The sequence below is a fragment of the Diabrotica virgifera genome, chromosome 6, assembly GCF_917563875.1.
Source record: "Diabrotica virgifera virgifera chromosome 6, PGI_DIABVI_V3a".
Lineage (NCBI taxonomy): Eukaryota > Metazoa > Arthropoda > Insecta > Coleoptera > Chrysomelidae > Diabrotica > Diabrotica virgifera.
The window spans coordinates 17212797-17240727 of record NC_065448.1 but is presented as its reverse complement, the minus strand read 5'-3'; the positions used below and the strand labels follow the sequence as shown (position 1 = coordinate 17240727).

Sequence of the window (27931 nt, the reverse complement as noted above, 5' to 3'; positions counted from 1 at the left end):
ACCAATTTTGACGTACGGATCTGAATGTTGGCAAATGACAATGAAAGAGAAGAAAAAATTAGAAGTGGTAGAAATAGACTATATTATATATTATATTATAAGAAGAAACTGCCGACATCGAGATCGGAATAGGAGCAATGGTGTAGACGTAGACGAAAGAATTTTTTGTAAAATGTTTTTTCACATAAAATAGACAAGAGATACATAATAGTAAATCTTTATTTTAATACATATTATAGTGACACATTATAAAGCCAATACATTAACGGCTTATAACGCATTTGTCGTTACTCGATCCATCTACTTGGCACAGTTGGAAGCTGACGAAGATATTCGCAGCTTGTCCTTCAAGTGGGTCAAAATCATTAGCAAGGAAGAAGCCAACAATGTGGTGGTTTTGAAGATGGTATTCATGCTTATCGCTCGATGTAGTTCCAACAGTTACGGAGTGACCGTTGCAGAATGAAAATTTGAGACCTAAAACAAAACAGTTTTCTTTTATAAATTACTATACCGCAATCTAAAATGTGTGTAACACAGTCATAGCGTTCATATTCATGTAAAGAAGCAATTGGACTTCTTAAGTCCTACATTTTTACCCAAGATCTAGTTAAGGCGCGTCGAAAAATATATTGCTTGTACTATTGTGACGACTGTAACCGTAAGTCCGAAGTATATCTGTTCTAATAATGAAGGAGTTCTTTTCATGGATTGATAATAGTGATGTTGATTATAATTACTTTCGAGTATTCGTTACAAATCGTTACTTTTGTATAAAGTAATCATTTACAGTATTCGTTACTTTGATTACTATGATTACTTTTGTTACTTTTGTATCCGGTACCGGTAATCATATCGAGAATCGTATTTCTCAGTAGGTAGGTATTTTGTATAAAGTAATAATTTACAGTATTCGTTACTTTGATTATTATTATTATTACTTTTGTTACTTTAGTATTTGAGTACCGGTAATCATATCGAGAATCGTATTTCTCAGTAGGTAGGTATTTTGTATAAACTAATCATTTACAGTAGTCGTTACTTTGATTACTATGATTACTTTTGTTACTTTTGTATTTGAGTACCGGTAATCATATTTAGAATCGTATTTCTCAGTAGGTAGCTATTTTGTATAGGTATTCCGATATAACAACGGCCTTCACAGATCTGTTTAAGGGATAAAAATGATTTGATTACTATGATTACTTTTGTTACTTTTGTATTTGTGTACCGGTAATCATATTGAGAATCGTATTTCTCAGTAGGTAGGTATTTTGTATAGGTATTCCGATATAACAACGACTTTCACCGATCTGTTTAAGGAATAAAAATGATTTGATTACTATGATTACTTTTATCTCTTTTGTATTTGAGTACCGGTAATCATATCGAGAATCGTATTTCTCAGTAGGTAGGTATTTTGTATAAACTAATCATTTACAGTATTCGTTACTTTGATTACTATGATTACTTTTGTTACTTTTGTATTTGAGTACCGGTAATCATATTTAGAATCGTATTTCTCAGTAGGTAGCTATTTTGTATAGGTATTCCGATATAACAACGGTCTTCACATATCTGTTTAAGGGATAAAAATGATTTGATTACTATGATTACTTTTGTTACTTTTGTATTTGTGTACCGGTAATCATATTGAGAATCGTATTTCTCAGTAGGTAGGTATTTTGTATAGGTATTCCGATATAACAACGACTTTCACCGATCTGTTTAAGGAATAAAAATGATTTGATTACTATGATTACTTTTGTCTCTTTTGTATTTGAGTACCGGTAATCATATCGAGAATCGTATTTCTCAGTAGGTAGGTATTTTGTATAAACTAATCATTTACAGTATTCGTTACTTTGATTACTATGATTACTTTTGTTACTTTTGTATTTGAGTACCGGTAATCATATTTAGAATCGTATTTCTCAGTAGGTAGCTATTTTGTATAGGTATTCCGATATAACAACGGCCTTCACAGATCTGTTTAAGGGATAAAAATGATTTGATTACTATGATTACTTTTGTTACTTTTGTATTTGTGTACCGGTAATCATACTGAGAATCGTATTTCTCAGTAGGTAGGTTTGTATAGGTATTCCGATATAACAACGACCTTCACCAATCTGTTTAAGGGATAAAAATGATTTGATTACTATGATTACTTTTGTTACTTTTGCATTTGAGTACTGGTAATCATACGGAGAATCGTATTTCTCAGTAGGTAGGTGTTTTGTATAGGTATTCCGATATAATAACGAACTTCACGAAGTACGAGTATAATCAGAGTAATCAAAGTAATCAAAATAGATATAATAGTCGTTACTCGCTCTGTTACGATTGGTACGAAGTAATCAGAGTAATCAAAGTAGATATTTATAATAGTCGTTACTCACTCTGATGCGATTGGTACGAAGTAACGAAGTAATCAGAGTAATCAAAGTAGATACAATAGTCGTTACTCGCTCTAATACGATTGGTGTGAAGTAACGAAGTAATCAGAGTAACCAAAGTAATCAAAGTAGATACAATAGTCGTTACTACTCAGAGTAATCAAAGTAACGATTTGCCTCTCTGTATAGTAATCGTTACTTTCGGTATTCGTAAGTAACGAGTACTTTGTAACGAATAGTTACTTTTTCGGCATCACTAATTGATAACAGACGAACGGACAGACAGACATCGATAATTCAAGGTATTCACTATTTTTTTAATGTTGTAGAAAAGGTGAAAACATTATACTGCCGTGCTAAGCCCAAAGGCGGTAACTGATTTTTTATCAAAATGACATTTTTGTATTTCTAGGTAGGTTTCATTATATTATAATGCTTCTACAACTCCAAAGACTTTGTATATATTCTAGATACCTATTATAATAGTTCTACAACTCTAAGGACTTGGTAAAAATATTCTAAATACCTATAATCTACGTAGAAATACAACAATCTCATTTTCGATAAAGAATCAGTTACCGCCTTTGGGCTTAGCACGGCAGTATATTCAATTGAATAAATTAGTGATCACAATCTTGCCGCAGTTCACAAAGAGAATAAGTGTGAGCTCTCATCCAGAGCTTATACAGTGCGTCCATAAAGTAACGCATAAATTCATTATTTCGTAAACCGGCGACTTTAAGGAAAAATCCCGAAACAGGTCGATTTTTATTTTTAATTTCCGATTTTATGGCATATATATCATATTAGTGACGTCATTTATCTGGGCCTGATGACATAATCGATGATTTTTTAAATGAGAATAGGGGTCATGTGATAGCTCAATTGAAAGGGTATTCAATTCTCTATTCACTAATGTAAACATTATCATAATTATTTATACAGGGTGTTCAAAAAAACATTTTACAATTAAAATAATTGAGACAAAACGAAGAATGTATGTAATTTATTTAATTCAAAATGCGTTTTACCACGGTCAGAAAACAGAAAAAAATTTTATTTGACAAATAAACATTGATTTTCGCTTAAACGAAATGTTCAAACTGGCAAGAGCCTGGTGGGTGGCAGCTTTAACATTAAATTTAAGCGAAAAACAATATGTATTTGTCAAATAAACATTTTTTTCCTGTTTTCTGACAACATTGAAACGTATTTTAAATTAAATAAATTACATACATTCTTCGTTTTGTCTCAATTGTTTTAATTAAAAAAATGTTTTTTGAACACCTTGTATAAATAATCATGTTAATGTTTATATTAGGGAATAGAGAATTGAATACCCTTTCAAATAAGCTATCACATGACCCCTATTCTCATTAAAAAAGATCATCGATTACGTCATCACGCCCAGATGGATGACGTCACTAGTATAATATATGTGCCAAAAAATCGGAAATTAAAAATAAAAATCGACGTGTTTCAGGATTTTTCTTTAAAATCGCCGGTGTACGAAATAATGAATTTATGCGTTACTTTATGGACGCACTGTATATCACTTCCAATTACAAAGACGTAATCGTAAGTGCCACATTGTATTCTCAGAAATAGTAAATTAAATATAATATTATATGAATCATGGCGTATGGAAAAGTCGAGTTCAAATATTTAATTTCGGTTTTGATATTAGGTCTGGATCCCGCGTATGAAAAAAAAGTTGATTAATAGCAAGCTGAAAATTTGTTAATAGCTTAAGGGTGTCTAGACGGATAAACTTTGATATATGGGAACACTGGAACAGGGGCAGTTTTAATTGTGGAACAGGTTAAAAATTTGGAACGGTCACACCACGAAAACGGCACATTTATTTTGTCCGACAGAACAGACTTGAACTCTCCGATCAAACGCCCATTTGGTGATACATAGCAGTCTGATTTTTGCATGAGAGTTTAATCTCTGTTCGAAGAGTTTAAATCTGTTCTGTCGGACAAAATACTTGTGCCGTTTTCGTGGTCTGACCGTTCCAAATTTTTAAACTGTTCCACAATTAAAACTTCCCCTGTTCCAGTGTTCCCATATATCAAAGTTGGTCCGACTAGACACCCTTAAGCTATTAACAAATTTTCAGCTTGCTATTAATCAACTTTTTTTTCATACGCGGGATCCAGACCTATATCATTTCCGGTTAAAAAGTTATGACTGAAAGTTTGGCAAAAATGACTCAAATTAGATGGCTATATCATCTAATCATAAAAACTATTATACAGTATTTAATGTATTATTAAAATACATACCGTCAATTTGTCCCCAACCATAAGCACTAACAGAAGTTACATGATTTCCATCAAACTCAATTATTTGAAAGTCGGGAGACACTTTGCCAGTAACACTTTTTTCGCCGTTTTCATACTGAACAGTAAGACCTAAAATTTAAATTCGAAACAAAATCTGTGAAAAACTGTGTAGGAAAAAATTAAAATAATATTAATATAAATAATGTCAATATAAAATAATGTCTAAATATTTTTTTACACATACACACATTATTCTTCTTGCAACTGGCCATATACTTTTCTCGGTGTTTTGTTTCTTTCTCTCAAATGTCCTAAGTTGCGTTTCATCCTTTTTTTTTCATTACCCAGGTCTCACAATTATAGGTTACCTACTACGGGTCTAATTAATATTCTGTAGATAGTCATTTTGGTTCTTTTGTGTAATAATTTCGATGTCATCAAGCTTTTATACCATAATAGGTATGTACGATTCGCACTGGAAATACGTGCATTAATTTCGCTACTTTTGGAATTCTTTTGATTGATTTCTGTGCCCAGATATGTGAAGGCATCCACATATGATCTTAATAATTCTTTTTGCATTCGATTCGTGAATGCGCAAATAAACTTTGTGAACCGGAGCCATGATATAATATTAAAAAACTGCATACAAAAAATGCATTCTTAAAGTGCATCTCAAACTGAGAATAAAAAATTCAGAACTCATCAATTAGGTATCGGCGGAAATGAGTTCAATTTTGTTAGTCGGGGGGTTTTTGGGGTCGCTGAAAATGAATATGACGTCAAAAGTGATCTCCGGAGTACCTGTTGCCAATGGTACCTACTATTTACTCGGGGTTTTTTGGGGCCGCTAACGACGAATATGACATCGGAAGTGATTTTCTGAGTACTTGGTGCCCAGGGTACCTAATATTTAGCTCTCTTGTGAAATTTTCGGCAAGAAATTTATTAAAAAATTAGTCAAAAATAAATACTCGGAGATTTTTGGGGTCGCTAACGACGAATATGACATCGGAAGCGATCTCTGGAATACGTGGTGCCCAGGGTACCTACTTCTTATGGAGTTTTCGGCAAATTCATTAAAAAATTAGCCAAAAATCATTACTCAGGGGTTTTTTGGGTCGCTGACGACGAATATGACATAGGAAGTGATCTACGGAGTACCTGGTACCTAGGGTACTGTTTACCTCTTTTTCTGGAGTTTTCAGCAAATTCATTAAAAAATTAATCAAACATCATTAGTTACGAGATAAAAAGTAGGTATACTGGGCACCAGGTACACCGGAGATCACTTCCGATGTCATATTCGTCGTCAGAGACCCCAAAAACCCCTAAGTAATAAATTTTAACTAATGATTTAATGAATTTACCAAAAACTCCAGAAAACGAGGTAAACAGTAGGTACCCTGGGTACCAAGTACTCCGTAGAGTACTTCCGATGCCATATTCGTCGTTAGCGACCCCAAAAATCCCGAGTATGATTTTTGACTAATTTTTAATGAATTTTTCGAAAACTCCACAAGACGGGGTACACAGTAGCTCAGTGGCGCACCCAGAATTTTCCTCTGGGGGGGGGGTTGGCTTGGGCGGGGTTCGGACAAATAATCCCCGGACAAATAATCCCGGACAAGAAATCTCCATAAACTATTCCTGGACAAAAAATCCCCAGACAAATAATTCCCGGGCAAAAATCCCGACAGAAAATCCCGGACAAATAATCCCCAAAATTTTTTTTTCGACAAAATATCCCCATGAATTATTTGCTACCGAATAGTTCTCTAAAAGTTTTCCCGTGAACGCAATTGACTCAAATGTTTTTCAGCCCCAGTGCTTAAGAGTTATATCAATGGCCATGAAACCGCTTTTCGGCACGACAATAATGATTAGTAATTAGGATTAATCATGAATTATTGTAATTTCGAATTCCAATTACATGCCGAAAACTTCAAATTATTTTACATGACAAACGAGTGTGAGTTTTTTCAAAAATCGTGGAAGATATGGTAAATGAGCTAAGGCTGTGGGAATCATGTTGTAATTATTCGCTTAAATCTTTTGCTCACTCTGCCTTGAATAACTATGTTCAAAACATTGCCTATTATCTGTGTGCATCCATAAAAAATTTTTGCTCTATTAAGAATGCTTAGCTTTGTTATGAAAACGCAGAACACAGGTTTTTGACATATCTTTTGAAAGCTTTTGAAGCAGGTTTTTGAAATGTTGCTTACAGTGAATTGAAACTGATGACTAAATATTTTTCGATATGTATTACTAAAGAGATTACTACCATACGTCGAAGAAATGGTGACTACCAGTGTGATTTCAGGCCCGCAAGATCGATTGTTGATAGACAAATGCTTGAAAGGATTGGGAATATAATCAAGACGTGCATCAGATCTTTATAGATTTCAAACAGGCTTATGATTTAATTAATCATCCTACACTATGGAATAAACTGGTCAAGCTAGACGTACCCAAGAAACTAACTGCGGTAACGCAAATGTTTGTAAGTAACTTCTTTGAAGTTAGAAGAGGTGGGGAAATATCAAATGCTTTCTGCGTAAATTCTGGACTGAGACAGGGAGATCCGTTGTCCCCATTGTTGTTTAACCTGGCCTTAGAATATGCCATGCGAAAAATTTATCCAAAAATCAAACCAGACATAGCAGCTCGGGGAGAGGCCAGCTGGGAGAAAGTCTGTAGGACGGCCTAGAAAAAGGTAGAAAGATGCAGTCAGAGAAGATCTGGAGAAAATGGGAGTGAGACAATGGGAAATAGCGGCACAGGACCAACCAACATGGAAGGCAATAGTAAACCACTCGCAAAGACACTTATAGTTATAAGAAAGAGTTATAAGGAAGAGTTATAACGCCATTGATGATGATAATGACTAAATATTTTTGATCCTACATTTTTGCTCTATTTTGCTCTTCCTAAAAGGAACAGGTTTTTTCTGCATTACAATCAAGATTATCGTTTTTAGGACCAACAGTTTTCATCACGAATAGGCAATGTTTTGAAAATAGTTATTCAAAGCAGAATGAGTAAAAGATTTAATCGAATAATTACAACATGGTTCTCACAGCCTTAGCTCATTCCCCATATCTTCCACGATTTTTGAAAAAACTCACACTCGTTTTTCATGTAAAATTTGAAGTTTTCGGCATGGAATTGAAATTCGCAATTTGGTAATCGAAAAAACAGTTTATGCTTACCTAATCTTAACTGCTAATCATTATTTTCGTGCCGAAAACCGGTTTCATGGCGATTGCTATAGCTCTCATGCACTGAGGCTGAAAAACATTTGAGTCTATTGCATTCACGGGAAAATTTTTAGAGAACTATTCGGCAGCAAATATTTCTTGGGGATTTTTTGTGGGGATATTTTGCCAAAAAAAAAATTGTGGGGATTATTTGTCCGGCATTTTTGTGAGGATGTTTTGTCCGGGGATTTTTTGTTAAATAATTTTTTGTCTGAGGATTTTTTGTCCAGGAATAATTGGTAGGGATTTTTTGTCCGGGATTATTTCTCCGGGATTATTTGTCCGGGGATTATTTTCCCTAGCTTCGCTTGGGCACTGAAATTATTTTGTATTGTTTGTGAAAGACAAGTTACATTTTCCTACTATTCTTTATATTTTTTGATATGCCCTGTTTTAACCCCCAAAACCCCCCCCCTGGGTGCGCGACTGCAGTAGGTACCTTCGTCACCAAATACTCCGGAGATCACTTTTCACGTCATATTCGTTTTCAGCGACCCCAAAAACCCCTGAATAACAACATTGAACTCATTTCCGCCGATAATTGACGAGTTCTGATTTTTTTATTGTCTGTTTGAGATGCACTTTAAGAATGCATTTTTTGTATGAAGTTTTTCAATATTGTATCATGGCTCCGGTTCACAAAGTTTCCTGGCGCATTCACGAATCGAATGCAAAAAGAATTATTAAGATCCGTCTTGTGGTTTTTTTTTCGGAGGTTCAGTGCTTTATTGCTTCGACTAATAGTATAGTTGCGTATTGCGATATTCCTTTCTGTGTGAGGTGTTTGTTTCGCATGTACTTGGTTCTTGTTTCATTTATTTTAAGCCATCTTTTTCGTGCCTCGGGATAAATTTCCTTAAACCCTTTCATTAGTAGTTGCTTGCACATACGCACCTACACCATACTAAATCCTCAATTCCCAGACAGCGTCACCATAATTAGCTCATCATATGAAGTACACCGTTATTCACAAATTGTGTGTATTACAAGAGTTACCAAGTCTTAAAGAGCAGGCAAACTATACAAAATGGGTCAATTCTTTTTCTTGTTTTTCTTGTAGGACATGGTTTTGTTTATTTTATCATATCAACTCTTATGATGTTGATGTCCAGCTGTCATACTACCTAGTCTTAATTCGTGGAAATTAAATAGACACACAAGAAAAGCAAAATAAGTGATTTAGAAGAGAATCTTTACATAACAATTACACTAACATGGGCAGTATGAGATACGACATTTTTGTGTATTTTGTATACAGTTGGTTAATAAATGAGTATCTTTAATGCTTACCAGAAATGACTGGATCACCAGACACTTTATCTTTCAAAGTGTAAACAACAATAGATGTTGGTTGGTTACGTTTACCGTTCACCAAAGCTGGTTTCACTGGTGGAACATGGTCTTCTGTGACCATTTGCCTGTGAAGTCTAGGTGTTGCTCTACCCCAGTACGTCGAGTAAATGATGACATCATTGTAGGGCTCCTCTGTGCTATTTGGATAATCTACAATTGATTTCCAGAGCGGGAAGAACTGCAATCCGCTAAGGATACAGTAACCTCGAACAGTTACAAGACCGTCATACAATAGTTCTGCATAACATGTTTTGTATTCCATCTCAAGCCGATCCTTGGAAAGGGAGGTAATATATCCTATTGCTCCCGATTCTGGATCGTTTATCAGGTTATCAGACCACACCTGAATGTGCTTGACGGCAGCTTCATCCAAACTAAGCTTATCTCGGTTAATTATAGCGAACTGATTGATCTTAAGCCTCAAGTTCACAACAGCAGAATAATAAGGAAGCAGTTTGTAGCTTGGTCTAAGATTTTCTTGAGTTTCTCTTCGTTCAAGTCTAAACTTGTTTTGGAAATCCACCAGATCTTCTAGAATGCTCAAAAATTTCTGCTGAACTGTTGGTTTTCCTTCTTCTAATTCATGCATTACCGTTCTAAGTCTTTCTGCTATTTGGGCAAGTTTACTGATTACGGATTGAACAAGCTCTTGCCTAGAGGTGTCTAACAGATGAAGTATCTAAAAGGAAAAAAACTAAATATTTATACAGGGTGTTTCATTAATAATTGTCCATATAGTAACTGGAGAAACCTTAGCACAAAATACGAAGATTTAACCTAAAACACTTAAATAAAATGTTGCTCCTTACTGAGTTACAGGGTGTTTTTTTGCTCAGCATTTTAAAACTATTCGACGTATCCTTTTCATACTTGGCAGAAAGTACGGCTACTAGACACCCTACTAAATTATGATAAACAAACGTTTCTAGTTACTACCAGAGGCGTACGACAGGGGATCGTGAATGGTTGACCCTTCTAAAATTCTACGCCACTGGAGAAATTACTATTTTAGTACCATTTTTAGATTCTACAAATACTTTCTACGTAAATAATATACTTTTCATTGGTAACGATAAAGTCATTAGTTTTCGAGATATTTGAAGTTAAATATGAAACGGCACAATTATTTTGAATAATTTATGATATGATTCATATGATTATTTTTTTCACCTGTCAAATTCTGACGTTTTTGCTTTTTCAGCCAATCACCACGCGTCGTCCTAGCCAATCATTGAGTGTAATACTGATAAAACAGCCTCTTCCTTGATAAAACAGTCTCTTCCCTGATAATACTTAAGGTACCCTAAATTTCACATAATACCTTACGAACGACATTGGAAAATCTCATATTAGTTATAAAAATTGTGTTTTTAATAATTGTTCATTTTCGATTTATTAAACAGCTTTTTATGTATTAACAATATAATAAATAAATTGGTTCATTTTTAAATCATAAAATAATTTATCTATAACCTACTTAAGACATTGATCCTAGTTGTCTTAAAAATATTTCACAGATGCCCGTATTTACTAATAATACATATTGGTTCACAAACTAATCTTTTCAGATTCCACTCGTCCTCTAAATTTTGCTTGATAAATTTTTTCGTTTTCATACTTAAACTTCTTTATTTAGGGTAAAATCACTCAAACAAACCGAAATGGATAAAATCACTCGTCCTTCGGACTCGTGATTTTATCATTCGGTTTGTTTTCGTAATTTTACCAAATAAAGAAGTTTTCGTGAAAACAAAAAAATTTATCGATAAAATTTAGAGGACTCGTGGTATTACCTTTGATTATTTTTTTCACCTGTCAAATTCTGACGTTTTTGGTTTTTCAGCCAATCACCACGCGTCGTTCTAGCCAATAATTGAGTGTAATACTGATAAAACAGCCTCTTCCTTGATAAAACAGTCTCTTCCCTGATAAAACTTAAGGTACCCTAAATTTCACATAATACGTACATACCTTAATTACGAACCTTCCCAAATTCTACGCCACTGACGAAATTGCTATTTTAGTGTAATTTTTTGATTTTGCAATACTGTTTATGTAAATAATATACTCTTCATTTATAACGATAAAATGATTAGTTTTCGACCTATTTGAAATTAAAAATGAAGCGACACAATACACTGATCAAAATAACCGTGTCGTTTCATTTTTAACTTCATATATCTCGAAAACTAATGACTTTATCGTTACGAATGAATAGTAAATTATTTTCATAGAAAGTATTGGAGAATCTAAAAATTTAATTAAAATAGCAATTTCGCCAGTGGCGTAGAATTTGGAAAAGGTCAACCATTTACTTTCCCCCCTCGTACGCCTCTGGTAATAGCCATAAACCTTTGTTTAACATAATTTAGTAGTTTGTATAGTACCTATACTTTCTGTCAAGTATGAAAATGATACGTCAAATAGTTCTAAAATGCTGAGCAAAAATAGTTTTTAAATTTTTAGATAAAATACCCTGTAACTCAGTAAGGAACCACATTTTATTTGAGTGTTTTAGGTTAAATCTTCGTATTTTGTGCTAAGATTTCTCCAGTTACTATATGGACAATTATTAATTAAACACCCTGTATAAGTAACTAATTTACTTCCAGTAGTCGTACATGGTCTCTCAGTAATTTTTCTTGTAATATCCCCCCTTGCGTGGGAAGCCTACGGAGCACTGAAGAAAGGATATATTTCGAAGCAGTATACCGATTAGTTTAAAAAAAGTGTTTGATTAATGTGTGCTACCAGTAAGTGCAGAGATCAAAAGACGAGTTAGACTGGCATGGGCGGCATTTGGAAAACTAAGCTACATCCTTAAAAACAAAAGATATCCACAACATCTTAAGACCAAGGTATACAATCAATGCGTACTCCCTGTTCTCACTTATGGTTCACAAACGTGGACGTTTACAAAAGCAAACATGGACAAGATCATAAAGACGCAAAGAGCAATGGAAAGGCAAATGTTGCACATAAAACTATTGGATAAAAAGAGAAACGAGTGGATAAGAGAGAAAACCAAAGTTAGGGATGTTAGACAAGAAGTTGCAAAGTTGAAATGCAGATTTGCCGGACACACTAGAAGACAAAAAGAAGATCGATGGAACAAAATTCTCATAAATTGGAGACCGTGGCAATATAAACGAAGCAGAGGAAGACCACAAATGAGATGGGCAGATGATGTCAAGAAGCACGTTGGCTCTAGGTGGATAACCGTAGCGACAGACAGAGAAGAATGGAAAAGGATTGGGGAGGCCTATGTCCAAAGATGGACCGAAGAAGGCTAATTAGATAGATAGAGACCAGTAATAACATAATATGGAGCAGAGACACTGACTCTAACCAAGGCTAACAACGTCGAAAGTAATAGACGAAGAGGCAGCGCTGAAAAATCTCTTTGAATTTACTAAAGCTAAATTTTTCACAGTTGATTACTGTGATTGTGTAGAGAAACATACTGCGGTCGGTCAAGCGAAACGTAGAACAGGGGTTACTGAGAGGGTATCAAAGTTGCTTTCCTACGAAAGTAATTAAATCCATTTACTAAGGCTGAAAATCAGTACACACATTCTAAATTGAATATAAATAAAAGTTATTATAGTCGGTCAGCTGTATGACGGGACAGAGCCGGTCGGTCTGCCCCAATGAATGTACAGGGTTATTCACTATATTTTGACCTTATTGTAAACTGCTTTATTTACAGATTTAGAAAAAAATGTAAAATACAAAAGTTATTCGATTTTTTAATTATGATATTTTGACATATATATCGTACTAGTGACGTCATCTATCTGGGCGTGATGACGTAATCGACTATTTTTTTAAATGAGAATGGGGGTCGTGTGCTAGCTCATTTGAAAGGTTATTCAATTCTCTATACAGTACTATAAACATTAAAATCATTATTTATAGTCCAAAAATTTGTTTGAATTATTAATTAAAGAATTAATTTAATTAAAAAAAAATTTTGGACACCCTGTATAATTAATCATGTTAATGCTTATACAGGGTGTAACAAAAATACAGGTCATAAATTGAATCGCATATTCTGGGACCAAAAATAGTTCGATTGAACCTAACTTACCTTAGTACAAATATGCACGGAAAAAAAGTTACAGCCCTTTGAAGTTACAAAATAAAAATCGATTTTTTCTAATATATCGAAAACTATTAGATATTTTTTATTGAAAATGGACATGTGGTATTTTTATGGCAGTAGTATTTTAAGAAAAAATTATAATGCAATTTGGACACCCCATAAAAATTTTATGGGGGTTTGGTTCCTTCAAACCCCCCCAAACTTTTTTGTACGTTCCAATTTAATTATTATTGTAGAGCCATTAGTTAAACACAAGTTTTTAAAAACTTTTTTGTCTCTTAGTACTTTTTCAAAAGTCAGTTTTTATCGAAATATTTGAATATTTGTCAAATCCACCACATATTTGTATATGGTAAAGTACGGTTATGGAGACTTTGTAATAATATGAAAATTTATTTATGATTTACATTTTTGAGTATATTTTGAACCATATTAAAAAAGAAGCCACATCTCGATAAAATATGCTTTATCAAAAAAATACAAAGAGGCAAAAAAGTTTTAAAAACACTGTGTTTAACTAATAGTACCGCAGTAATAGTTTAATTGGAACGTACACAAACATTTGGGGGGTTTAAAGGAACAAAACCCTCATAAAATTTTTATGTAAACATATTAAAAAAGAAGCCGCAACTCGATAAAAACTGCCTTATTGAAAAAATACTAAGAGGCAAAAAAGTTTTATAAATATTGAATTTAACTAATGGCACCACAATAATAATTTATTTGGGACGGACACAAAAGTTTGGGGGGTTTAAGGGAACAAAACCCCCATAAAATTTTTATGGGGTGCACAAATTTCACTATAATTTTTCTTTAAGATGTTCTTTCCATAAGAATGCTACATGTCCATTATCAACAAAAAACCTCTAATAGTTTTCGATATATTCAAAAAAATCGATTTTCATTTTGTAACTTCAAAGGGCTGTAACTTCTTTTGTGTGCATGTTTGTACTAAGGTAAGTTAGGTTCATTCGAACTATTTTTGGTCCCAGAATATGTGGTTTAATTTATGACCTGTATTTTTGTTACACCCTGTATTATTGAATATAAAATTGAATAACCTTTCAAATGAGATAGCACTCGACCCCTATTCCCATTTAAAAAAAATAGTCGATTACGTCATCACGCCCAAATGGATGACGTCACTAGTACGATATACATACGTACAGGGTGATTGATTAGTGTGAGGAAGCTCAGTAGATCTGTTATAGTAAAAATTACAAAAATAAGTTATTAACAAAAATTGTAGGCAGCTTTAAACTCCACATTTTAAAATTAGTTACAATCTTACAGGGTGTTCCATAAGATGGTGGCAGACCAAACTTATGTTTTTTTAATTAAAACACCCTGTATTTTATTTTAAATTTGAAATCTACTTCACTTCCACATCACAACAATGTAAAGTTTTATTATGTTTTACCGGGTATTTAAAAAGTTATAACCAATATTACCTGAAAATCCTATCAAGTTTAACTCCCTATATAATTAGAAAGGAGTATAGGAACATTGATCTATTGCAACCATAGTTTTTTAATAATTGTTAAAAATTATAAAACATATTCGTTTGCATCATATTCGTTAAATCAAATACAGGGTAAGTCAAAATGCAACTACTTTATTTTCTTGGCAATTTTAAATAGAACACCCTGTATTTTATATCACTATCGAAAAGTACTAATATCGTACTTCAAATTTTATGAAGTACTCCCTATACCTAAAGTTATCAGTTTTCTAGATATTTTTATTTTTCCATCAAAGTATTAATTTGCTAGATATTTTAACGTTATTGTGAGTTGGCCATGAACCAATGCGGTTAAATCGATCTTTTAATTTTTCAAATGTATCTTGTCTAGGTTGCCGCCTATCTGGAAACCGTTCTTGATAAATTCTAGCTGATAGTAATGTATTTTTCCACCTACCTCTAGCGAAAGTATACTTTTCCGGACCTGATTGTAGGGAGCAAAGTTGTACTTTTCCTCCCTAGGGAGGAAAATATATTTCCTCCCTAGGGAGGAAAAGTAAAAGTGACGTCATGGTATTTCATTATTCATGAAATATAACTTATTGACGCCCTGTACAATATCTATTTTCTATTACCTAAGTATCTATACATTTTAACGTATATTTATAAAACACCCTGTATTTTGCAGAATGGTAAAAAACAGTAAATTGTTATTTTGATTTAACAATGTTTACATTAATAATTTGACTTATATTTGACAATTGACAGTTATATTGTACCTACTTGCTAGTTTTAGTTTTAATAAATTTTGTTGGTTAGTTACATAAATAAATTAAGTAAAAATGAAAAATGACTTGTTATTAATTTGAGGAAGGTGGAAAAACCATATGTATAACATGGGAGTAAATTGCTTTCTCCCCCCTTGAATGATTACTGCCCTCCGCTACGCGTCGGGCAGTAAACTTCATTCTCGGGAGTCGGGAGGAAAAGAAGCACTTTCCTCCCTTGTTATACAAATAGCCATTTATTACATTCCCCCAAAATCCAGATCATATCTACAATTTCATCAGTAGTAAAATTCATTATTGCTAATTTAAATTGAATTAATTACTGAATTACTAAATAATAATTGTTGCTAATTTACGGTGTACCCCAATACTGAATTTATAAACAATAATGTCAAACTGTCAGTTTCTGACAAATCAATCATGACCAACTCACAATAATTATTGGTAAACGTTAAAATATCTACCAAATTAATCCTTTGATGGAAAAATAAAAATATCTAGAAAACTGATAACTTTAGGTATAGGGAGTACTTCATAAAATTTTAAGTACAATATTAGTACTTTTCGATAGTGATATAAAATACAGGGTGTTTTATTTAAAATTGCCAAGAAAATAAAGTAGTTGCATTTTGACTTACCCTGTATTTGATTTAACGAATATGATGCAAACGAATATGTTTTATAATTTTTAACAATTATTAAAAAACTATGGTTGCAATAGATCAATGTTACTATACTCCTTTTTAATTATACAGGGAGTTAAACTTGATACGCTTTTCGGGTAATATTAATTATAACTTTTTAAATACCCTGTATAACATAACAAAACTTTATATTTTTGTGATGTGGAAGTTAAGAGGATTTCCAATATAAAATAAAATACAGGGTATTCCATTTAAAAAAAACATAAGTTTGGTCTGCCACCATCTTATGAAACACCCTGTAAGATTGTAACTAATTTTAAAATGTGGAGTTTAAAGCTGCCTACAATTTTTGTCAATAACTTTTTTTTTGTAATTTTTACTATAACAGATCTACTGAGCTTCCTCACACTAATCAATCACCCTGTATATGTCAAAAAATCATAATTTAAAAATCGAATAACTTTTGTATTTTACATTTTTTTCTAATTCTGTAAATAAAGCAGTTTACAAGGGGGTCAAAATATAGTGAATAAACCTGTACATTAATTGGGGCCGACGGACCCACTATAATATATACCGACAGCTGACCGACTATAATATATTTTGTTTATATTCAATTTAGAATGTGTGTACTGACTTTCAGCCTTAGTAAATGGATTAATTTACCTTCGTAGGAAAGCAACTTTGATACCCTCTCAGTAACCCCTGTTCTGCGTTTCGCTTGACCGAACGCAGTATGTTTCTCTACACAATCACAGTAATCAACTGTGAAAAATCTAGATTTAGTAAATTCAAAGAGATTTTACAGCGTCGCCACTTGGACTATAAGGGTTGCTCAAAGGCGTATGGAAAGATCCATGCTGGGTGTAACCCTATGGGATAAAATAAGAAATAAAGATCTCAGACAAAGAACCGGTATCGCAGATGTTATAGAACGTATCACCAGGCTCAAATGGAACTGGACAGGACACGTCGCCAGGCTGAAAGATTCAAGATGGACACGAAAGCTGATGGAATGGAGACCAAGAGAAGATAAACGCAGTAGAGGAAGGCCGCCTACACGATGGACAGATGATATCAGACAGATTAGTATAAACTGGCAACAATCAGCACAAAACCGTGAAGTGTGGAAACAATTTTTTTTCCTATATTGTTATATTTGGTACTTTTACTTCTTTATTTTGTCTCTGTAATAAATAGTTTATTATTATTATTATTATTAAAACAATTGGGAGAGACATATGTACAGAAGTGGACGTAAATTGGTTGGATGATGATGATTCCCCTTAAATAAATCTGCGATGATTACTTACGACAGAATTGATTTTCTCCCACAGTGACTCTTGGTTTTCTGGCCAGAAAATATGTATAATTTTTGATAGATCATCTGCAGCTTTTGGTATTGCTGCTGGTCCAACTGAAGTAAGTATTTTGGAAACCATATTAATGTCAATTGGAATCGAAGAGTCGCTATTGTCGTAGAAGGGGTAGCCGGTAACTTGGCAGCAATGGACGTAGCCTCTGATGTCTTCAGTATTGGTTAAGTCCACACCTACAAAAATATGTTAAATTATATAGCTGTATTAAGAGGCAACAGTAGCGCACGGAAAACGCGGTCCAAGATTGCGGCTGTAATTTTGAATATTTTTTCGAGATATCTGGCACACATATCCGTAATATAATAAAGAATGGCGATACAGAGCCCAATTTGAGAAATATATTAGTGTGTGGAAATTACTCTATAACTAAATAAAACATTGCAAAAAGGAACCTGTACCGCCATTAAGAAGAACAAAAAATACACTTTCTTCAAATAAACTTTTTTATCCCATGCCTAGATTTTGTGTCACATTGGAACTACTAAAAATCGATTTTCTATAACAAGAAATCGAACGTGCCTGACTCGGCAACATTTCGCGCGCCTATGCGTATAAAATTATTGTTTTTGATAGTATAATGTCACTGTCAGTGTCGAATTACCGACGCTCTGAACTTTCGAATAACAAAAATATTGATGACGCGCTACTGTTTACTCTTAAATACAGTATACAAGTGTTACAGTTTAATATAGGAATATACTCTCGTATACTTTAGTAATAATTAAAACGATCGAAAATATCTACCAAAACAACACAATAACAGTAAAAGTAGAAAATGAACTAATTGATTTTAAATATCTAGGCATCACACTATCTAGCTACGGAAAGCTCGAAAGAGAAGTGAAAGATCAAGTGAATAAAGCAAACAGAGCCGCAGCGCAGGTTGCCTTAATGAAACAATATAGAGAAATAAAAATATCGGAAAGGTATGAAAAGCAGAATTTAAAAAAATCATCAGACCAATAGTGACATAAGCTGTAGAAACACGACATATATATGGACAGGACAAAAGGAATGCTAGAAACAGCAGAGATGAAAATCCTTCGGAAAATGGGTGGTAAGACATTATGGGATAGAGCTAGAAGTGCAGATATACGACCGAGACGCAAGGTGGACAACGTTAATAACTGGGCAAAAAACAGAAGAGTAGAATGGAATGACCACATAAGCCGAATGACAACAAATATAGTAGTAAGGACGGGGAAAGACGGTTTCCCAAAAGGAAGACGATAAGTGGGAAGACCACGAAAACGATGGAATGACAACTTACTGAAGGCTCATTGAAAAAACGGACAGAGTCATGTCTACACAAAAAGAAGAAGAAGAAGAAGTTGTGTTAGTATAGGTAGGTTTATCAAATACGGAGAACTCATGTTTGTTTTTGTCTTGGCTTTTATATCTTATACTGTAATTATTGACGATTTATCTAATTTTTTATTAAATTGTAGTTGTTATTTGTTATTTATATTATGTTTTTCTTTTGACTGTATGTAAGCTTTGTCCATAAAATTGTAAAAATTTTCAGTGACAATAAAGCATATTTCTGTTTTCCAGCGTGAAAATTTTTTTTAAATCTTGGAAATGTATGGTAGGGGAGTGCAATTAGAACGTAAACATGCATTGTTTCGGAAAAATTCAAACAAGCTTATATTTTTCTAAAACTTTTTTTGTTAGTTTATATACATGTTAAAGTAAAAAGTTCTACTCGCAGATTTGGCCGCTAATTGTTTATTAATTGTTTAAACAATAATGTTTTGTATGGTCTGTTCGCTAAACTCAGACGCAACTTTCTAGATATTTTAGTCGGTAATTTTGCCAATTTTAATAAAATTGGCAAAAAATAATTACTAAATAGTTAATAATCACTAAATAGTTAGTAATTTTGCAAATTTTTGCAAAATTGGCAAAAAACAAAAAAACTATCGACTAAAATATCTAGCCAGTTGCGTCTGAGTTTAGCGAACCGACTTTATAAATAATTTTTAAAATATTGTTAAATTCATCATTTTACTTTGATCAAATATGTTTCTATTTTGTTTTTGATTATGCTGAATCCGAATATGTCATTGCAATTTGAAAATTCTTATACAGAAGCTCTTATACAGTGTGTCTGCGTAGCTATGAACCACATGGAAAACTTTTTATTATCAATCTTAGGAAAAAAGTTATTCTTAATAAAATGCTCTGTATAGTCAAAAATCTAAAACTCAACCATCAGATATCAAATGTTATCAATTTTATACGAGTTATGTCAAAAATATGAATTTTGTTAAAGGGTGAAGTACCTTTATATTTCAGAATATCAAAAAATGCTATTATTAAAAGTTGTTTGAAATTAGAAACTATGTCTAAATATACAATTACATCATTGTAATCGAAAATTTTTTTCAATTTTTTCTCAAATTACGAATACTCATCATCATTTTATTACAATTATGATAACTATTTTATTATTACTTTTACGAAAAAAAAGTTATTCTTCTTAAAATGCTCTCCCTGGTCTAGAATCTAAGATACAACCATCAGATATCAAACTTTTTTAATTTTATACGAGGTATGTAAAAAATATGAATTTTTCTTAAGAGTTAAGTGCCTTTATTATTCACAATATTTTAATTAGAAGGATATACTTAATTGAACACTGAAACAAATTTTTTAATTTCAAACAACTTTTCTTAATAACAATTTTCGATATTGTGAAATGTAAAGGTACTTTACTCTGGAGTGAAATTCATATTTTGACATATCTCGTATAACATTAATTAAATTTAATATATGATGATTGCATCTTAGATTATATACGATGCAGAGTATTTTATAAAGAATAACTTTTTTTCGTAAAACTGATAATAAAAAAGTTATCAATAGATTCCAAGTTACGCAGACATACTGTATAAGAGCTAAAAAAAAATTTTTTGCTGAACATTTATTATTGTTGATGCTTATTATTAAATGTATTTTAGGTAAGTTTTACAGAAAAAAATTTTGATTACTTTGCTTAAACATTTTTTTAACTGGTATGTAATTTTCGGTTTTTGTATTACATTTTTGTTATCTTTCCTAATTTTTTTAAAAAGAAATAGTTAATTTCATCTCTAAAGTAAAATAATTCAGTGCATTTTAAAGATTACATCCTAAGCTTTAAAAAAGCACTTATGAAACTGTATTAGATCTGTTCAAACTTGAGTAATATCGTCTTAAAGTGGTGGTAATTCTATAAAACTACGAAGATTTCAAAAATTACATTTTTAAGCCGTCATATTATTTGAAATAAATTTTTGAGATTTTTTTTGAATAGAACATCATTTAGTAAGATGCTTGAAAGGTAAGTTGTGCAAAATTGGGAGTTTTATAAGAAAAATTGTATTAGTTACACATTTTTAAATCATTTTTAAACAAAATTAATGTGTGGCTCCATTTTCGCCCACTCCGTACTTATGCCCATACATTTTAGTTATTTCTATTATAACCATAAGATAGCTTAATTATTCTTCTTTCATATTCAATTTGTAAAATTTCATTTGATCCATTAGTTAAAGAATTACATTAAAGTAACTCAACCGTGCACTTCGCCGTACGTTAGTTTACAGTGCGCCAATGTTGGTAAGAAGGGTGACTTTAGCGTTATAAATAAAAAATTATAGAAGATACAGATTTAATTTTAGAAAATTCTTTATATAAGATTTTTTTTGTAAAATTTTCTGAATTTTTCAATGGTTAAGTCAGTTTTTTGATGTTATACTTCTTTACGCGCGAGATGAGGGTGAATTTTTATATGTTAAAACCTACGATCCCGGCGCATGCGCATTATAAATTTGTTCTGATTGGATGTTCAAATGACATGTCAAAAATTATCCAATATGGCAGCTGTAGCTCAGCTGTGGTTTGGACGGTTGACGGTTTGGTTATGTATGGTTGTTGGGTTTTAAAATTTGTGGGAAGAGAAACAACAAAGGTTAGTTAATAGTTATACTGCCTTTTTAAATAGTTTTAATATTATATTTTTGAAGTTATACTTCAAAATGTTTTAATTTATGTATGTATCAGTCCAGAAAAGGTGTGGAAAGAATATATTAGTGTTTTTAAATATATTTTTCTACAAACGTGTTAAAAATGCAATTTTTAGGACTCCATAGGAGCGTTAAAAATGCTACTTTAAGGCACCAGTGTGTTAAAATTTTTAAGGCACTGCAGTTAAAAGTGAATTGTCAAATTGTGAAACGTCAAAATATTTATATTTCATTTATTAACATTAAGATTAATAATACAACCTGCGCAATTTGAAAAAGGTGGTTTAAAAGGTTTTTTTATTATCATTTTGTGTCTTTGGATTTGTCTTCCTTGGGCGTACAATAATAAAACATCTATTTTTATATTTCACTTGTCACCGTGATGTATAATTATGTATATCTGAAAGGTAACTAGCATGCGGCTTGATGGCCTTGTTGGTAGAGCATTGGACCAGAGATCAAAAAATCGCGAGATTGCGGGTTCAAATCCCGGACAATTCAAATTTTTTTTTAATATCTGGCATTGTTAAGTTTTGGTGCATTTTTGGTAATTATTGTTAATTTTTTGTATTGTAACTGTATATATAAGTAAGTAGGTATATTTATTTCGTTGAAATTATATTATAATAGAAGTATAACTTCTTACGTGCGTACAAAGTATACACACATTCTTTTTTTCTAAAATTTATATTTTCGGAGTTATTTAAAAAAACATGTAATTTCGTAGTTCATTTGTTTAATAAAAAATGAAGCACCCACTTCTCGAGTAGAACTTTTTAATATGTTGTTTATTAAACATTTCTTAATGAAATCACAAAAAGTTCTATCTTGTTTGATTTTTTCCGAAGTGAAAATCTATATGCACTCCTCTATGGATTGATTCTGTTCTGCCTCTACTGTAAAATCAATATTAGGTACTATGGAATGAATTAGTATATGATAAAACTTGTTCAAGTTGCCTGTTAGTTCTGATCAAACAAGTATATTGTCCACGTATCTCGACCAATATAAGAAAGGTTTGAATACGGGGCATTTTGAAATCGTTGCTTCTAGATGTTTAGTAAATTTAAATGTTTGCCGAAATTATATACAAACTATAAAAAAACTTGTAAAAATTCTATTACCTGAAACAAGGCACTTGGTTTTGGACATATCAAGGTAAGCATCTTGGCCAGGTTCCAATGTTAGGGTTTTCACATTTCTGATCCACATAATTCTTGTTCCTGCTTTGACAGTAACCTTTACACTAGTCTTACCAACATTGTAAACGTAGTAGTTGGTATGGCACATTGGTAGGATTAATCCTGTGTCTTGTTGGGACACAAGTCTTGTAGCCTTGGGATTTAAAGTAAAGATGTTGCAGTTGTATTTCTGCATTTTAACACTTGTAATCTGAAATTAAAAAACTCTCATTTTATTTTGAGGAGGCAAAGAATTGGTATTTTATTTGTTAAGGCCATCGGTACATAATTCGCAAATATTTTACAGCTATCCCTTCTTTTTCTGTCTTTACACGGCAAATTACGTGTAGTAAAATTCTCACTGGTATGGATATGTAAACTTTACTTGACTTTAAAGATGGCTTTTGAATGTTCTTGGATAACTGTTACTTGTATAATTAATTGCCTTAATTATTAATTCAGTTAATTAATATGATAATTTTTTCACTAACTGTGTATTCAGTGATTGTAATAATTTATATACTGTACAACAAAAACTAATACTCAATCGAGAAAAGAGGAAAAGTGTTAAAGTGATTTTTTAATAATATATTGTTACTATGAAACGCTTACAATTTTGAACATCTTTAACAACAAAATCACTGAATATATCCTAGTGTATTCTCTGCATTGGATCTTCCATAAATAATAAACAATAAATAACTTTTTATTAAGTTCACGTCTCAAATCAATTATTTATCAAATACACTATCAATATTATTTAATCAACAACTCAAAATATTTCCGATGCCATGTCAAATATTTAAAATTGTCACTGATTGTTACTGTCTGACTGACAATATGCTGACAATATTCTATTCGACTTAGTGCGTTGTATGACAAAGATAGATTTGGAAAATATTACCACAGACATTGTGTTCATTTTTTTCGAATCCTGAAAAAAACAATAAATATTTTTGAAAAATTTAAACGCAGAATGAAACACTAAATTATTACCGAAGGCCGAAAGTCCCTTAGAATAAATAAAAAGTTTATTTTGAATGAGATATTTGAAATTAAATATCACACTAAATTTTCTCTTAGTTTTTCACCCCTGTAACTTCTCAGGGACTTTCGGCCCTCGCCAATAACGTAATATTTCATTATGTGTTTAGATTTTTCAAAAATACTTATTAGTTTTCTCAGGATTCGAAAAAAATGAATCTTATTTGAATAGCTTTGCAGCAGAAACTACGTACACATCCCCTTAAGCGAATGTAATTAATAAATGGTGAGAATCATAAAAAAACGTTTCTTGGCTTCTTTGCGATAGAGAAAAGATGTATGGGGTCACAAATACGAAGTCGGGGGCTGTAGACCTTTGTTGTGAGAAATTTGAGAAAAATTGACTGTCTGACGAAAAAAAAAGGAAATTCTTCAAGAAACTGTAATGAGAAAGTAAAAATGGATTATGCATATATGCATGTCAGAGTAATTAAAAAGATTGTCTTAGTTTGTAAAATGCATGGACGCAGAAAATTATGTAGATTAAGAAAGACATGGAAGAGATAGGCGGAAAATGTGAAGGGATGTGTAGAGAAATGATTATTGTTTATCCAGACAGACAAGACTGAAGAAAAAACACATAAATAAATAAATAAGTAAGCTACAGTCATTTGGAATCTGGTATTAGAGAACAATGAATAGAATAAAATGGACATAGAAGAAAATGAACACGGAAGTATTGCGAGAAATGGGTAAAGAATACGAAATAATAAACAGAAGAAAAATAAGAAAGTTACAATAGGTATCTCGGACACGTAATAAGGGACAGCTATATGAAATGCTAAGATTGGTAATACAGGAAAAGATAAGAGAAGGAAGGAGTTTGGGAAGAAGGACACTGTTATGGTTGAAGAATTTAAGGGACTGGTTTGAATGCAGTTCAATATAACTCTTCAGTGCAGAGATAAATAGAGTAAATATAGTGATGACCATATCCAATCTCTGATTGGGAGACGGTATTTAAGAAGAAGATCTATGTTTCATTAGGAGTTAAAGCAACTAATTGTACCGAACTAATAAAGGACTAATTGAAAATTATTCATCACTCAAATGGATTGTTTGCAGATATACTAGTTCGATGCAAGGTGGATACCATTAATAGCTGGGTAAAAAACAGAAGAGTAGAATGGATCGACCACATAATAATAATAATAATAATAATATGTAAGCACTACGAGCCTAGTAGACCCATGTCTTGATGTACTATTCTTTTCCACTCCCTTTTGTCAGTCGCTTTTCTTTCCCAGTTCCTTACGTTAATTCTTCTCATATCTTCTCTAACTCCATTACTCCATCGTGACCTCGGTCTTCCTCTTCGTCTTTTCCCTGCCAATACACTAGTACCATTCTGGGAATTCTAGATGGAATCATCCTCTGCACATGGCCCAACCATCTAAGTCTTTGCGCCTTAATTACCGCTAGTATGTTAGGATCTTAATAGAGCTCAGTTAGTTCCTTATTTGTTCTTCTTACCCATTGTCCATTTAAGTTTTTCCCACCGAAGATTTTGCGCAGTATTTTCCTCTCCCAAACTAATAACAACTCTTGATGTTTTTTTTGTTGTGACCCATGTTTCAGAGGCATACGTTACTATCGGCCTTATTACGGTCTTGTAAGTTCTTAGTTTTGCTCTTCGTGATATATTTTTACTTCTTAACAACCCATTAAGAGCAAATATAGCGCGGTTGCCCGACATAATTCTCTTTTGTATTTCTTCTTCACAGTTAGGATCTCTTGTGAAGACAGTTCCTAAGTGCTCAAATCTCTCAACTTCTTCGAATTTATACTGTGTTCCCTTCGCTGTTGTCATTGTTATGTATTGCCCCCGAACGAATTGCTTATTTGTCCATTCCATATACTTTGTTTTTGCTTCATTTATATACAATCCTTTGGTTGCTGCCCTCTCCTCGAGTTTCATGACTGTTTCTATAAGTTCTATTTTGCTCCTAGCCAAGATTACCAAATCGTCTGCGAATGCCAAGCACTGATGTTTTTTGTGGTAGATTAGACCTGTTCTATTAATGTTTGCTTCCTGTATAACCTTTTCTAGTAATATGCTAAACATTATAGACGATAATGGATCACCCTGCCGCACTCCTTGTTTGACCTCGAAGCTTTCTGTTATAGTATTGTTTATCTTGACTTTATTCATTGTTCTTTGGAGAGTTAATTTTATAATTCTAATAAGCTTTAGAGAAACGTCCATGTCTTGCAATGCTGTGAATAACTCGCTTCTTTTCACTCGATCGAAAGCCTGTTTAAAGTCAATGAAAAGAACCATGGTGTCTTTATTATATTCGTAACTTTCAGCCTGTATTTCTCGTAGTGTGAAGACCTGATCCACAGTACTTCTGCCTTTTCTGAACCCACTTTGATATTCTCCTATGCTTTTATCAACCTTCGTTGTTAATCTGTTTTTAATATGCATAGCCAATATTTTATACGTTATGTTTAGCAGCGCTATGCCTCGATAATTCTGACAATCAGCCATATTTCCTTTTTTGTGAATAGGACACAGTATTGCTTCTGTCCATTCCTCAGGTAGTATTTCTTGTTCCCATATATTATTAATTAGTTTATGGATTTTCTCTACTAACTGATTTCCTCCAAATTTAATCATTTCAGCCGTTATGCCGTCGCTTCCTGGGCTTTTGTTCATTTTTAATTTATCGATGATATTCTGAATTTCGCTTATAGTCGGAGCCTGCTCTTCACCCTGTTGATTTTGTATTTCATTTACTAGATCCTCTGTTTCCTCGTTATTATCGTCTGTCTTTTCAGGTCCATTTAGAAGCTCATCAAAGTGCATGATCATCGCATCATCGACCACATAAGCCGCATGAAAACAAATAGGACGGCGAGAGACGGTTTCCCAAAAGTAAGACGATCAGTGGGAAGACCACGAAAACGATGGAATGGCAACTTATTGGAGGAACATTGAAAAACAGACAGTTATATCTATACAAAAAGAAGAAGAAGAAGACCCAAATGGATAATTTATCTTGTAGTACATGTGAAAGGAAGCAGATTGATAGGTCAATAGAAGTTCATGTGGTTGCCATACGGTGTTTCCACGATGGACAAATTATTTGGCGCAGAAGCCAATAAAGAAATATTTTTATTCTTTAAGAAACTATATAATAATAATAATAATTTATTCAACAATAATAGGTATAATCTTTTTAGATATTTACAGCTAAAGTGAATAAATTAAGCCGAAGGTCTCCGAGAGGTGCGGATACACCTGTTTCGGTAAATAGGATATAAAATAATAAATAATAACATATTAACGTAAATAACATAAATAACATAAATAGCAACATAATACAATATAATATAATACAATAAATAGATAGGTACGTTTTTTTTTAATTGTAAATACACAGTTATGTTTTAGTAAATATGATACGTAGAATAAATAATATAATGAAAACAATAAAATAAATACTTAGTTTAACAATAAAGCACGAATAATTAATTAACATTTCTTACGGGTTTAATATAAAAATTTTGTTTATTATGTGATATTTGAAGGGGTTTGAAAAGATCAGTGGTCAAGTTAGAGTTAAATATTGGTAGATAAACAGTTTTCTTAAAATTAATTGTTAGTATTTTGTAGTCAAACCATTCTTTTATTAGTTGTAGATCACATTCTGCTTTTGTTTTTAATTCATACCAATTCTCAGCATCATAAATAATAGCTGTATCATCAGCAAACCCAATTATGTGCCCTGTACTCTGTAATGAAAATAATCCATTTATATATAGATTAAACAGGACAGGACCTAATACTGTTCCCTGTGGCACATATGACAGGATTAATACAGCAGTGGTTCAATTACACTACAAACCCTTACAATATCTAAACAGATGTAATAATATAGCGTTCTCTTAACTGTATAGAACTTTTTATTTGTTAGTCTAAAAAAGTATAAAAGAAAGATTCATACTATGTAGCAAAACTTTATAAAAATTATGTAAATCTTACCTTCCAAATCAAAAATCAAATATT

General features: G+C 32.4%; 1 protein-coding gene across 1 annotated transcript; it reads right to left on the bottom strand.

The window, feature by feature from the left end:
- Positions 1 to 201: 201 nt before the first annotated feature.
- On the bottom strand, positions 202 to 27931 carry LOC114328195 (uncharacterized). Its single transcript, XM_028276980.2, has 6 exons — positions 27908 to 27931; positions 22819 to 23086; positions 17619 to 17857; positions 9244 to 9985; positions 4691 to 4819; positions 202 to 477 (listed from the first exon to the last, which is right to left on the bottom strand). The coding sequence occupies exons 2-6, from the start codon at positions 23069 to 23071 to the stop codon at positions 263 to 265; spliced, it is 1578 nt and encodes a 525-aa protein (XP_028132781.2). The 5' UTR covers positions 23072 to 23086; positions 27908 to 27931; the 3' UTR covers positions 202 to 262.